Source organism: Sciurus vulgaris (genome assembly GCF_902686455.1).
Source record: "Sciurus vulgaris genome assembly, chromosome: X".
NCBI classification, from domain to species: domain Eukaryota; kingdom Metazoa; phylum Chordata; class Mammalia; order Rodentia; family Sciuridae; genus Sciurus; species Sciurus vulgaris.
In genome coordinates this window covers 38878161-38894103 of record NC_136471.1, presented here as the reverse complement: position 1 = coordinate 38894103, position 15943 = coordinate 38878161, and the positions used below count along the sequence as shown (strand labels likewise).

The following is a 15943-nucleotide window of genomic DNA, read 5'->3' as shown; positions in this document are numbered from 1 at the left end:
TCTCATCAGTTTGGGGTTGCAAAGATGTGCTATGAGTATCAACAGGGAAGTCATTTGCCAGAGCCAGGTCCTGCCACCTTCTGGAAGAGTAGGAGCATACTTGGACTTTAAATTTAATTTAGTAACTGAGCCCAGTAATAGGTATTTTAAAAGTACTCTGTGATATTGATGCATCTGGTCCTGGCAACAACACCTGAGAAAAGCAGCACTAAAAATGTTAAGAGCAGGAATTCTGGTGGCAGAGAACACCAGTTTAAATCCAGTCCTGCCACACATGAGCTACAGTTCTGGCTCACTCTTCTCTTACATGTCATTGCTCACTCCCGATGTATTGCCCCTCCAACAATAACACTTGGAGAAGTCTGTCCTAAGTGCATTTATCAGCTAGGCATTTTTCTGTTCTCATCTGCTTCTCAGAAAGGTAAGAAAGCCCTATAGAGTGTGCTACTAACCTTCTTTTCCTACCATACAGGGGAAGATATAAATGGGCTGCCATCTTGTTTCCCTTCCTCACCTACTCTCCTCTGTAAGAATCACCTATCACAAAATGTACCAGATGTCCTTCTCAAATGTGGTGGCTATAGTTTGAACACCCTGCACTGACCAAGCAGAGACTTGAGGAGTTGGACACTTACTTAGCTTCAGCCCTTGCAGCAACTTTAATACCAATACAAATACTCAGGTGTAAAATCTCAGAATTGAGAACCTTCTCTCCAGACATCCCAGTTGCCCTCAACCTTCACCCTTCTCCCAGAACAAGTATTTTCTCATATCCTAATAGCAATATAACTCTGTCCCAACTGCACATTCTCAATTAGGTTCCAGATCTCTATCTCTGGACAGCACTAGTTTCCTTGCTGAGTGTTAACAACCCCTTTTGTCCTGCTCCCCATTCACAAGTACAACTGTTGAGTGAGCAGCCATTTTGTTACACTCTCCTTCCCTATCTCCATGTTCCCTGTATATGCCTGGCTGCCAATTCTCCTTTCCAAATACTGTCATTAGGTAGTTTGAATTTACTACTCTGAGCAGAAGCATAGTATGGGTTAATTTGTTATTAATTTGCTCAGTTTATAGTACTTACAGCAACTTTAGCATAAATATAACTCTGGAAAATTTACAGCCTGCCCTCTGACTGTATCTCAGCTTTCCCTTCCCAGGGAACTCCTCCACCCACCTCTCCCATTCATTTGATCCCATATTCCCTCTCAGAGTTATAGGAGAGATCACATCTACTAGAGATGTCAAAAGTAGATCAATGGAGGCTTCACAGAGTGGCTGCATGGAACCTGGCCTTTGAGAGATGGGTAAATATTTATAGGCAGAGATGAAAGAAAAGGAATTCCAGAAAGAAGCAACACCATGAACAAAATTGAACAGGGTTTCTTAAATTTTAGTGTGTACTGAAATCATGCTGGGAAATGATAAATCAGATATATGAGACAGTAACCTTTGCTGTGGGGACCAGGGAATGTGATGAGGATATGAAAACACCTTCAACTCTATTGGCAATATTCTATTTTTTAAGCTGAGCAGTGTATACACCTGAATATTTCATAATATATTTTCAAAATCAAATCAGTCTGAGAGGCTGTGTAAAATGTATATTAGCAGGCCCCTAGCCTATGCCAAAACACTAAGGAATCTGCACTGACACTACAGGTAATTCTTACACAAGTGGTTCAAGAACCACTCCAAAAAACACTGAGATAGCAGTTCTTTCTGAAAGGAAAGAAGAAAAATCAAGAGCACCAGTATATAAAGCCCAAGACTGGGAGTCAGAAGCTCTGGACAATATTTTCTGCTCTGCTCCAGTTTGCTATGTGAGTCTTTGCTAGTAGGTTAACTTCCTCGAATGACATTTCAAAAACAGAAAGCCACTTGCTCAACATAGTAAAGATAAGTGATATACTATCTGGTGAAATTTTGGAAAGACTTCCAGGAACCACATGGTTTCCAGAGAGGATTTTTTTTTTTTTTTTTTTTTTTTTTTTTTTGTACCAGGGATTGAACACAGGAGCCTTAACCGCTGGGCCACATCCCCAGCTCATTTTATTTAGAGACAGTCCTGCTGAATTACTTAGGCCCTTGTTAAGTTGCTGAGGCTGGCTTCAAACCTGTGATCCTCCTGCCTCAGCCTCCTGAGCCACTGGGATTACAGGCCACCATGCCTGACAAGAATAATGTTTTAAAATTGACACATAATAAATGGGTGCAAAGTTATGATTAGATTAGAGGAATAAGGTCTGGCATTCTGTTGCACAGTAGGGTGAATATAGTTAACAATGACTATAATAACTATGACCATTGTATATTTCAAAATAGCTAGAAGAGCAGATTTTGAATGCTCTCTTCACAAAGACATGATGTTTGAGGTTATATACATGCTAATTACCCTGATTTTATCATTATACAATTTTATATATGTTGAAAGATCATAGTTTTTAGAAAGATGGTAACTTTTTGAAAATCAAGTTTTCAGTGATCTGCTTCCAGTTGCAACTTTCTTTCAGCCTGTAGCATGTAGCATGAGGATCTCACATAGAGAACAGCATTCCAAGGTCTGTCTGGGCATGTTACATTCTGTCCCCTTAACAAACCAAAAATATCCAGGGTAGTTATCTGCCTTTGGGTTGGGGAGAGGAAACACAGCACATACATCAGACTCACTGGGGACATTTTCCCAAACATGCAGCCTTCCACCTCTTGCTGTGTATATCAGAATGGAAATTGGGGAGTTTGCATTCTTTTAAGCACTCCAGATGATTTCAATACATTCTCTGCTCTAGAAAGATTCTTGGCCTCCCTTGAGTAACCCAATCCAAGATCTTACACTTTTTTCCTGCCAAGAAGTTCCTTATATTTACTTCTCACCTATTCCTTCTTGGTTTAACTCTCACTGAAGATAGATGATAATTCACAAGCATCCTGCATATATACACAGGGGAATGTGAATAATGACCATGTTCTCAGGGACCAGGGAAGCCAGCTGGTTGGAAAGCTCAGCATCCCCAATGTTGAAATAATCTCCTGGCCAGATGTTTCCTTCACCGGTCAGAGCAGGGCACAAAGGTCCCAGTGGAAGGCTCTCTGGACCCTAGGCTTGTTCAGCTGGATCAGCTGCAGGTGGAGCAAATGGGACCCAAGGGCCCCATCAGGTCACCTTGCTGAGTAAGACTCAGGCCAGCAGCTCTTTATTTCTTCCTGTCTCTCCCACTTCCCACCACTCATCTCTGTGGGCAGCCGCCAGACCTGGGAACAAGAGTCAGGCAGGGGGAGGAGGTAATTCTTAATGGATACTCCAGTTCTTCAGTGGTTTGGGGTCTGGCAAAGATAATCCAGACCTGAAACAAATTGACTCCTCCCCTGTTGTATTTCGGTTAATGCACTAGCTGCCGAGAAGCAGCCAGGCCCAGAAAAACAAAATCAATTCCCCTCATCTGAACAACAAGCATAAACTTAACCCTCAGAGCTCTTTCTCTTGTGTCTTTTATCCATGGAGCTCCAAATGCTGCCCAGGTTTGACTTCCTGCCACTGTCAAAACCCATCTCTGAGAATCAGATCCAAAATCTGTGAAGAGCAATAGGTAATGGTCATGTGCCAAGGGAATCCTAGAAAATATGGTACATCCAAGCAGTCTTCACCATTCCTTCACATCTGATATAACCTTGACAGCCACCAGTCTCTATAAAGGAGACAGGATGGTTGTTACTTGGCCAGTGTTACAGATGGGATAGTTGCAGATGTCTAGCAATCTGCCCCTATATCATTCTCCTGCCTGGGATAAACCTGGTACCATAGCCTTGTTCTTGACCCTTTGTAGGATTACTATCAAGAGATGCTTTAATCTTGAATGTTAAAGACACTCATCAAAAAGTGAATACCATGACCATGTTCCTGTGTGCAAGGATCTTGGGGAATACAGAATGGCAGAATCATTTGAGATTAAAATGGAATTCATGTTTTGACTTCTGTATGACACTTGCCCTTCAATCAAGCATCTGTCCCACTCAATCTAGGAATGTCCAAATCCCCATCCCTTCCCATATCCTGCTTCAATAATTCCCTTTGAGTTTCTAGACCTAGGAGGTGGGATCAACTAAAATGCATTGTATGGAGGACTATGAGGGTTCTTCCATAAAAGTCTCAGTCAAGCCTCCAAGAGAAAGCAAGCTATTAATGCTTGGTGTTTGATGGAGGCTGTTGTTACTTGTCTTCTGATTCCTGCCCTTAGACACTCCTTCCTCTCTGCTTAAAACTCTTAAAAAGGCCAGCAGGACAAGCTGTCACTCTCCTGTCAGAAGACAAGAGAGCTCAGGGGGCTAATAGCTCTACCTAGAAAACTGAAGAAAAGAAAGGGTGTGAACTAACCCAGATCTCACATGTCCTACATATCCCAACATACTGCAGATATTGTTTTAGGTGTGTATTCATTCTTTCTACAGTTACCAAACACCTGCTCTGTGCCAGGCACTGAACTGTGCCCTAGGGCTATAGTTATAAATGGGAAGGACTCCATCTCTCCTGTCAGTCAAGGGTCAATTGCTAAAATAACATTTCCATAGAAGTACTCAATTAACTATAGCATACCCAAGAATATAAGTGAAAGGTGAACCTAAGACTCATTTGTGGTACCTATGTTAGCATCTGGTATGATACCATATTTTTTAAGGAAATGAAAGAAACTATTCTAATTAAACTTTTCAATGTGTCCTGAAAACTCATTAGTGACTAAAATGTAAGGTTTACAATTAGAGTATGTTCAAAGAGAGAACCAGAAAACATACCCTCAACTGGCACAACAAGAAGAATCTGGCGATTTATATACACAGGCCAGGAAGCCATGGTATTTTAGTCCAGGGTTTCTCAGTCTTGGCACTATCAGCATTTGGGACAGGATACTTTTTAGTTGTTGAATTATAGGATGATGAGCAGTAGCCTTTTCCTTTACCCACTGTCAATAGCCAAAAATGTCTCCAACCCAGGCTTGATGACACACACCTGTAATCACAGTGACTTCAGGAAAATGAGGCAGGAGGATTGCAAGTTTGAGGTCAACCTCAGCAACTTAGTGAGGACCTGAGAATGGGCTCAGTAGTTAAGGGTCCCTGAGTTTAATCCCTGGTACCCCCCAAAAAAGATCTCCAAGCCTAATCAGATGTCCTCTATTGGGAGAGGGGATACAAATATATCCCTAGTTGCTGAGAATCATTGCCTAAGCTCATCACTACCATCTCACTCCAAGGTCAATTAACTGAATGACATCATTGGAGAGAGGAAAGAAAATTCATATCTGAACTGAATTGCTAAGGGTGCAAATTCAAGGGGAATGAAACACAGGAAAAGTCACATCATTTGCCCACAAGAGCCATACTATAATGCAGTAAAAGAAAGAAAAGTGAAATCCAAGTTTCCTGATTCTAGTCTGTGGTGCTTATACAGATGATAGTGTTAATGAATTGGATAATGATTCTAAAATCCTAAAATAACAATGAATTTTAGCAGTGGTTTCTACTAGCACTTCTTCCCAGTGTACCATCTAAGCTTAAAAAATAGCACAAATATGCACACATATATTTATCTATCCAATTTAGTTTATTTTTTTCTCATATGGTTCAAATTAACTGGCTCCCATTGTCTTTCTGCAGTCTGCCATTATTGCATTTTGCTCTTTCCTAGCCCATCCATAGACTCCCAGTGTCCCAGGTTATCTGTACTAAAATTAAGGGGAGACTGGATAAGGGAAAGGACAAGTAGGGTAGATCAGGATAAGAAACCTGAGTAGACTTTGTGAATGTTTGCCCAATAAGGATAAAGGAGTCACCTACATTCTGTCTGGTACTTAGCATTTTACTGTTAGAGATATATTTCTTCAATGAGAACTATTAGTAATTAGTACCTAAGTGTATGTGTTTATCAGATCACTGTCCTCTGAGATAACTACCAGAGAGCAGGGATCTTCAGGATCAAGTTCATGTTGGAGCAGTAATACAAGAGCATGTGTTGCTGTCAATGGAAGGCAGAAGTGGATAATATAATCTTTATAATTTTTTTGCATTGAGAACAGTTCTATTATAGTGAATTTAACTGTGCCAAACAGTGAAGTCCATAATGAAATGGGATTTTGCTTTGTTTTTTTTTTGTTTTGTTTTGTTTTTTGTTCATTAAATATTTTTAGTTGTCAATGGACACAAAACCTTTATTTATTTATTTTTATGTGGTGCTGAGAATTGAACACAGTGCCTTACACATGCTAGGCAAGTGCTCTACCACTGAGCTACAATCCCAGCTCATTTTTTTGTTTTTGATTGACACATAATAATTACACATATTTATGGGGTGCAGTGTGATAATTTGATATGTGTATACAACACATTATGATCAAATCAGGGGAATTAGCATTTCCATCTCCTTAAACTTTTCTTTATGTTGAGGGCCTTCAAACTCATCTCAAGTTCTATATAAGATATATGATAAATCGTGGATTATAGTCACCCTACCATGTTATAGAACACTAGAACTTATTCCTCCTAGCTAACTATATTTTAAATTATCTTACCTCCATCTATCTCACTTCCCCTTCCCCCTCTTGGCCTCTGAGGACCACTACTGTACTCTCCTTTACTTTGAGATCAACTTCTGGATAATATTCTTTTTATTAATTATTTATTTTTTACAGACTGCACTTTGATTCATTGTACACAAATGGGGTATATCATTTTGTTTCTATGGTTGTACATGATATAGATTCATACCACTTATGTAATCATACATGTACATAGGTTAATGATTTCTGTCTCATTACACCATTTTTCATACCCCCTCCCTCTCATTTCTTCTACATAATCTAAAGTTCCTCCATTCTTCTCTCACTCCACACCTCCCACCCCCATTATATATCAGACATACAGGTGATTAATAAATATATGAAAAAGTATTCAACATCTCTAGTAATAAGAGAAATGCAAATCAAAACCACCCTAAGATTCCATCTCACCCCAATTAGAATGGCGATTATCAAAAATACAAGCAACAGGTGTTGGCGAGGATGTGGGGAGAAAGGTACACTCATACATTGCTGGTGGGGCTGCAAATTAGTGCAGCCACTCTGGAAAGCAGTGTGGAGATTCCTTAGAAAACTTGGAATGGACCCACCATTTGACCCAGCCATCCCACTCCATGGTTTATACCCAAAGGACTTAAAATTAGCATACTACGGTGACACAGCCACATCAATGTTTATAGCAGCTCAATTCACAATAGCTAGATTGTGGAACCAACCTAGATGCCCTTCAACAAATGAATAGATAATATTCTTAAATGGATACCCTGCAGGTGACAAAAATAAAGATCATGCAACAAACATCAACTCTGCCTACTACCCAATTTTGCTGTGAATAAACCCTGATGTATGTTGTACCCTGGGAATTCCTAGACTAGATATTTCAAAAAAGTCCCCATTCATAACCTTAGAGTTAGACAAAGTAGAAGAGATGTGGGTGGATGTTCCCATAAGACCACAACCCCCATATTCCCCATCTCAAGACTTTCCTATTTCCTCAACCCCAGGGACACAGTCTTACCTCCTACAAACTGTGCTGCTCCCATACAACGGCCCATCATTCTGGAGATGAGTTCCTCCATGCAGCAGCCCAAGACAGCAGCCAGTGCCACCAGGAGGAGCAGAGCACAACCAGTACCCGTCACCACTGTGCACATCTGCCAGGCCAGGCTTGGTATGGCACTGAAGCTGGCATAGCGCCCACATTCTTCAACCATGATCAGACTGTGACCTTCTCCCCGCACAGGATAGTTGCACCTCCGGAATGTGCTGAATGACACCGGCTTCCCCAACTGGGATCCAAAGAGCCAATAAGGCAGGAAATAACTGGTAGAACTGGCCAGAGCAGTAACAAGGGACAGGAAAGCCCAGAGGGTCCCAACCAAGGTCAAGCTGCTCCTCATGGTCTCAGGCTTCTCTGCAGGGATGGGAAGATCGGTTGGGTCACAGCACCAAATGGTAAAGTTAGCATATATGTTCCACCAGCTTATTTTTCATCTGATTGGCCAATCCTGGGGTTCATTTATGTGTCACTTGGCCCTTGCTTCTGCATGAGATTAGCCTCTCAAAGATCATTTAGGTCCTTGTTGGATCCTGCTTTCCATCTTCCTTTCTTTCTGCTTGATTGAGAGTTCTGTAGTCACTAGCCTGCAATGGAATAATCATAGAACTGAATTAGTGACTGCTCTGCCAACCCAAATGTAGCTGGATTCGCCAGCTTATAACTTGTGGTATGCAGCTTAGATCTAGTGGTGGAAAGAGAACCTGAAGGAAAACAAAACTGTCTCATGAGTCCCTGGGAATTCCAGCTGAATGGCTTTGCAGGTCTGGAGGCCTGGAAACAGGCAATATCTTGAGAGGGTGAGGAACAAAGTTGTTTTCAGAAAATGAAGAAGGAAGGAAGGTGAGTCACAGACCTGTCCCTGTGGAAGGGGTAAGAGGGCAGGTGAGCTCACCATGGAGTAATGACATGTTTCTACTTGACTTAGGTAGGATATCTGTGTTACTGAAGGCTTTTCACTGGGATACATCAGTCAAGTTGAAATGGATAGAATAAAATGAAAGATACCCAGTCTTGTACCCTATTTCAGTCACTGAGAGAGCACCATTCAGTCACTTTTCACACACCTGAAATGGAAGGCAATATTCCAACCAGTGGTGTTTAACTCTAGACTGGCTACAAATAAAAGCCTCCTCCTCATTTGCTAGCTATAGTTAAGAAAGTTTCTCATGTCTCTTGACCAGATCATAATCAGGCATTCCCTGCCTTATAGCAAGAATACATGGTTGTTAGAACCTTTCAAGGTCCCTTTCAGAACAAGTCATCTCAGATTGAAGATGCTGAGAGATTTTCCAGATCTAGTCTCCTCAGCCCAGCTCATAAATGGCTTTCCCAGACCTCTCTGTCAAAAATCCACCACTTCCCTCCCAATCAATTAATCTGCCATTGCTTTCCGGTCTCTATTAGGGCGGCTGGAGACCACACTGTAGCTTGATGACAGCCCTGTGAATGTCTCCAGCAGACAGATGGTGGAGTATGTTTCTCCATTATTCATCACCATTGCTTAACGTTATAGGTAGTGAGGCTGGGGAGGGGAGATGGTAGTGGGGACCCCAAAAAGGAGAAGGGCAGGAACTAGCATGGGGTCACCACATTGCCAGTTTGGGGCATGAACAGGAGCAAGTAGCAGTTGTATTCAGAGTCTCAAGGTCTCAACCATGAGCCCTCTCACTAGCATCATCAAATAGTGCCTGGCACAGGGTAGGTATTACAATTCATGTTTGTTTAATAAAACTCTTTCACAGAATCATCCAATTTCCAGACTGGCAGGGACCTTAATGAATCACCTAATCCAACCTTCTTGTTTTACATATGGGGGGAATTTGGACCAGTAAAGGGGGAAGTGATTTTCCCCAGTCGCAGTTAGCAAGCAGCAACACCGGAACCAGAAACTCGATCTGCAGATTCCTAGGCCAGCACTTTGCTACCACACAATGCTAACCCCGGTTCCCATCACTTTACAGATGGGAAAATGGAGAGGAAATGATTTACCCGAGGGTAAAAGGCTAGCAAGGTACACTGGCTAAACCAGAGCCCAGTTATTTGATTCTTAGTATAATGTTCTTTTTTTTCTCTCCACCACAATTCCCCTCTTGATACACATGTATTTTGTGCTATGTGTTTTGTGCAGGAAGGGAGCAGAGATCGTAAATTGCAGGTGCTTACTTCAGAATGTTAGCGTTTGGGAAGAAAGTGCCCTGAGCTGGGCCCCTGGGAATAAGGCTTTGTGCCTGAGAGTGGGGGGAATGAGAGAAAGATGTGATGAGGGATTGAAGGCAATAGGAGGAGAAATGGAACTTGTTTTGAGTAATTGCTGTTAGAAAAGCAAGTATGCTTGGCCACAATGAGGTAATGCTCCTGCTAAGTTATGTTGGAGTCTGTATGATTATGAAAAGCACAGGCAGCCCTCTGTTATGGATTCACTTCCTGATGAATAAACCCAGGCCAGAACAGGAGAGAAAAAGGCTGATAAATGGTTACTGGCAGCATCATCACAATCCCTTTTGAATACATTATTTCATGTGCTCTGCTGAACCATCTTCTTAGGATGGTAAGAAAGCAGGTATTATCCCTCAATTAACAAAAAAATAAACTGAGGGTCCAAAAGCTAGGTGACTTTCCTGCCTCTCCTTCATCTGCAGTCTTCCCCCATAGCATTACCCCAATAGCATTAGATTATCACCCCACTAGTATTATAATTAAAAACCTCCACGACTTCCCATCCAGAATGTCAAAAAATCTTTAAGAATGGGGAAGAATTTGAAAAGAAGACAGGGAAGGTAGGAGAAGGTATATCTTTCCCCAGATATACCATGAGAACAAAAGCATTACCTTTTTCAAGTTTAGTACTTGTAATGTGAAATAGCCCCATATGTCCCCTGTGTATACCATAACCTTGAGATCAAAAGTTCCCACGTGACAAGTAGGAGGGGCAGAGAACCTAAGGCAGAGGAAGAGAGTACATATCAGCAAGTGGCACCCAGACTATGACAGAAAAAAGGGGAAGGATTTGATATAAGGTTGACCTCATCTGTGAAAATAAGGCTATTAAATAAACTACTACACTATCTACCACTCTCACTATGATCTCGTTTTACAAGTGGCATTCTGAAGCCAAGATATAAGAGGCTGAATTTCAAAATTCAGTTGAAATGTGTTTAGCTGTTGGAAAACTATTTGTCCTTCAGAATTTGAATTAGGTACTGTAGGGGTTAATTTGAATTGTCAACTTGATTGGATTAAGGGATGCTGATGATGATTAAGAGGCTTCTGGGTGTGTCCATGAGGGTGTGTCTAGGAATGATCGGAATGTGGGGTAGTGAAGTGAAGACCCTCCCTAAGCGTGAGCAGCACCACCCAATAGGATGGTGGCTTGGATGGAATAAAAGCTGGAAGAACAAAGAAAGAAGCAGATGCAGATGCAAGCTTGGCTCTTCTTCTTCTTTTTTTTTTTTTTTTTTGTATAAATCTATTCTTCTTGAATGGGTTCTTGATTGCTGCTTCAATCTTCTGAGGATATTGAACTCTCACTTCTTCACTCTTCCAAAATAGGCTCTTCCAGTGATTCTCCAGGTTGTTTCCAGAAGCCTAGGTATCCGACTAGGGTAGCACTGTTGATCTTTCTTGTTCTGTGGCTTCTGCCTCTTGGACTGCGCAGCTGCTGGTTCTTCCAGCTCTCCAGCTGCAGATGGTTATTGTGGACTATCCAGCTTCCAGTCATGTAAGCCAATTTAATAAATCCCCTTTTTATAATCATACTTCCTGTTGATTCTGTTCCTCTAGAGAACCCTCACTATTACAAGTACTTTCAATTTTAGGGAAATAAAATAAACCTCATTGTTATTATTTCATTTAGGACTAGGATGGACGATCATGCCAGTGTGCCTGGGACTGAAGAATGTTCTGGGATGTGGGACATTCAGTGGTAAACTCAGAAAGTCTCAAGCAACCTGGGATGAGATGTTTCTTCTATTTAGGACCAGAAATGTTGTAAACCGGAACCATCCATGAGAATCACTGCCCCAGATAATTCTCTAATGTTTTCTTTCTATGAAGTTAAAAATGACCATGGAATTCCACATTGGAGAGATGAGGCTTCTAAACTTTGAATGCAAACCTTTATGAAGCACAGACTTGACCTTAGGAGGTCAAGGAATAGATTTCAGAGATTCAGTCACTCATTAATTTCTAAGCATATGAGCTCCATCCTGACTTCTCCCATGTTTGAGTAGGAAGGCAACAGGGCATATGGAGTCTGCGTGCACACTGCTCCAGTGCACATGTGCTAGTCAGGGAGGTCCATTCTATCAAATGCTTTTAGTTCCATCACCTGCAGTGAAGTAATCCTCCTCATGACAGTCTGTCAAAGTGGTTCAAGTTTATTCCCAGAAACTGGTTAAGTCACTTTGGACTCACATCAATAAAAATCACAAACAATGTAATACTTCATTGTATCCTAATTCCTTGTGTATGCTTCTTGTACGCAATAGCTTTCCTTCTCTTTTCTGAACTGAAATGTCTAGTCTTACAGTCACACTGGATTTTGAGAGTCAAGAACTCACCATAATGCTCCTGCTGAGTGGTCCAGTAACCAAGCATTGATAAAATTGCATTTCAATCTCCTTCTTTAGGTATGACATTGTCTTTCTCCCCTCAGTTTTTCCATCTGCTCAATGAGTCATATGCCTGTTTCTAAGAGTTGTTGTATGAGATGTACTGAGTATTGTCAGAGAGTTGAAATAAGTAGGGTGGAAGCATGGAGTTTCTCCTGTATTCACTAACCTTCTCAGAGCCTAATGTTGGCTGATCTTTGGAGATATGCTAGCCACTCCAACACCACCTCATGGGTAGTCACCCCAACCCATAGGATGCAGGAAACCCACCTAAGCCATAAGCAGTATATGTCAAATGGTCAACTCTACTACTTTTAAAGAAAGCTAGGGAAAGGGGCATTTACAAATTTTCACAGTAACTTAACCACTCTCACTGTCAATAACTCACTTGTTATATATCTTTATAAACCTTTTCTGCTGCAACTTAAGGCCTTTGTTGGGTCCTCAGACAGAACAGAGAACAACTGGCCACTGTCCTCCAAATTAGAGTCCTTCATTAACTCTGATTGTTGGTAGGTTGCATTTAGCCTTTTCTCATCCAAAATGAGCACTCTTCCTTTTCTTGTGGTGTCCCATGACCAAGTCTTTGTTTTTGTTTCCATCACTTTTATGCTCTCATATGTACCTAACTCATATGTAGGCACTTAGAGTCAATGAAACTGGAAACATTGGTCTTATAATTTTCTTAGTGGAGAAAAATAAACCAAGTCCTTTCTCTACTTCATCTTCTCTCCAGCCCCTACCAAAGAAAAGACACATCTTCTGGTTTCCACTGGAGCTTATTGTGTAAATTCTGAGTTAAGGAAAGCACTCCTTTACCAAGGGTACCAAGGTCCAGTCAAAAGAGCCAGTGAGTTAAGTATCAGAACAGGAAGTGGTCAGGAATGGAGCCTCTGACTTATAGCTGCTAAGGAAAACATGGCTGCAAAACTGTTTACATAGAACAGGCCTGTGAGGAGCTACTTTATTGGCACTCATGTTGGTAAAGAAATTCAAACAGGCCTTTCTCCTTATGTTCCCATGTCCCCCGTGTGCATTGCTTGTTACAAATACATCTTGATGTTGAGACTTCTCTAGGAAATAAGCAAGATAGGCAAGAATGTGTATCTACTATGTAAAGAGTCCCATTCCATAGAAATGCCTTTGATCAATGTCACTCATCATATCAAGCTGGTCACATTAACAACCCAACCATTCTAGATCTTTCTACTTTAGACTCCATTAAAAAAAATCTACTATCATGTCCCCAAAATTTATCTCCACATTTTATGCCACTTGTATACCTTAGAAGTTTTTCCTCCTCTGGATATCTCCACGATGGGAGTTGTTCCAAGTTCTCCTGTGCCTGAAGTCATTCCATAATGTAGTAACTCAAAGGGCTTTATTTTCCATTTGTATCTGGGTGATTCTAAAAAGACCTCACTTCTTTTTAAATTGGTACATCTCAATTATACAGAATGGTGGTTTCACTGTGGTTTATTTACACACACATAAAAAACATGATTTGAGCCTGGGTGCAGTGGCACACTCCTATCTATAATCCTAGTAACTCAGGATTGCAAGTTCAAAGCCAATCTCAGCAATTTAGTGAGGGCCTAAGTAACTTAGCAGCTTGTCTCAAAATAAAAAAAATTAAAAGAACTGGGAATGTGGCTCAGTGGTTAAGTGCCCCTGGGTTTAATCCCGTGTGTGTATGTGTGTATGTGTGTGTGTGTGTGTGTGTGTGTACACATATGCTTTGATTAATTTCACTCCCCAATACCTCCCCAGCTCCCATCCTCCCATCCTATCCCATCTCCTTCCATTCTAATGGTATCCCTTAGAATGGAATCCACTCCCCTCCACATTTTTCTCCTCTAATTGCCACATAAGAGGGAAGACCACACTTTTGACCTTTGCTTTCAAACTTTCTAAACCTCCTTCCAGGCCTTCTTTCCATTTCCCTCCTCTTTTTGTCTGAGCTAGAAACTAGCAAAACTAGTTGCATTGTATTAGTTGATTATATATTTATTTGCTGTCATAATCCTGAGGTGGAGATGCTCACAAGCAAGCAAGGCACCAAAAGTCAGGAAGTCAAAGAGTACATGGAAACAGAGGACCGAATGAGCAATCAAAAATCCAGAAGGAGATAGAGAGTGCTAATAAAATGAGTCTCTACATCAGGTCCAAGTCTATTCTCTTTCTCTAGAATTTGAGGTTGGAAATGTGGGAACTGCAATGATTTCCCAAAATTTCACATGATCTTCTCCCTTCCTTCAAAATGCTGCTCCCTGAACTCCCATCTGACTTCTTTGCCAACTAGAGATCTTCAGCTCAGACTTTAATCTGGTGGACAGTCTACCTGTGCCCCTACCTTTATGATCAACTGGTTGGCTAAGAGTCCAACATCAGAACCTCAGCTGGTTAGAAACTCCCCCTGCCAGCTGCTCTGGCAAGACCTGGTTAAGCCCTGTCAACAATGCACTAGGGCTGAGGCTGTTGCTCAGTGACAGAGCACTTGCCTAGCACATGTGAGGCACTGGGTTCCATCCTCAGCACCACATAAAAATAAATAAATAAAATAAAGGTATTGTGTCCATCTACAACTACAAAAATATATTTTAAAAAGCAATGTACTAACTGGTAAAGAATGACCAACACCTTTAGGCTCCTAGTTCTGGTGCTGCTATTATTCCTCAATAGTTCATTTATCTCCATGGCCTCAGCTAGAAATAAAATACCACCAAGAGCTGACTGTCTCCCTTGAGCAGATCTGGCCAGTGTGGAAAGTTGGGCTGAATGCTTCTTCAATCATTTCAGTGGAGTTGGCAGGTGGCAGAGTGTATCAAGAGTGGGAATGGGCAAGACAGTAGAATGAACTGGACATAACTTTCCTATGTTCATATATGAATATATGACTAGTGTAACTCCACACCATGTGCAACCACAAGAATGGGATTCTAATTAGAATAAGTTATACTCCATGTATGTATAATATGTCAAAATACATTCTACTGTCAGGTATATCTAAAAAGAACAAATGAAAAATAATAAATGAAAAAGAGTGCTTCTAGAAGTGGGAGCTCTAACTCGGTCCATCAGAATCACCCGAGATGCTTGTTCAAAATGCAGACTGTAACCCCTCCCTCCCAGGTTCACTGAATTTGAACTTATGGGAGTTTGCATTTTGCAAAATACTCAATTGATTCTGATGGGAACTTATGATTGAGGAATACCGTTTTAATGGAAAAGAGTTCAGAGTTTTTGTAATTAGATCTAAGACTGGGTCCTGAGGTCTTCCCCTTGCAGGTGATGTGAACTTGAGGCAAAGGGGTTAAAATCTGTGAGTTTCAGTTTCATCTATAAAATGGAGATGATGAAGCATAAGTTCAAATGAAATAATGTCTGTGGTGTGCCTAACACCAGGGTGGAAATCAATTCTCCCCATTCCTACCAGACAAGACCCAATTCTCTCATAAGTAATAGAGAAGACTTGAAGTCACCTAAAAAGGGGAACATCACTCCTCTTATGCTCTCATCACATGACCACTCACTCTTTCAGTGTTTTTTTCTCATTCCTAGGTTCTTTCTGCTTTTAGTTTCTCACCACTTAGCTGAGAACTACTTGCAGGAATGAATTTATAGTTAAACCACTTCAGGTTCTTCTAGAAATTATCATGCTCAGCATATAGTAGGAACTCTTAAATATTTACTAAATGAATGCCATC

The 15943-nt window shown here is 41.1% G+C and overlaps 1 protein-coding gene across 2 annotated transcripts in view; it reads right to left on the bottom strand.

Moving 5' to 3' along the window:
* The window catches only part of LHFPL1 (LHFPL tetraspan subfamily member 1), a 102122-nt gene that overhangs the window by 36745 nt on the left and 49434 nt on the right, over positions 1–15943 (bottom strand). For both annotated transcript variants that reach the window (XM_079124871.1, XM_079124872.1), the window contains one exon: positions 7585–8210. In XM_079124871.1, the coding sequence (XP_078980997.1) occupies positions 7585–7966 (382 nt within the window). In that variant the 5' untranslated portion in view covers positions 7967–8210. The remainder of the gene's footprint in view (positions 1–7584; positions 8211–15943) is intronic.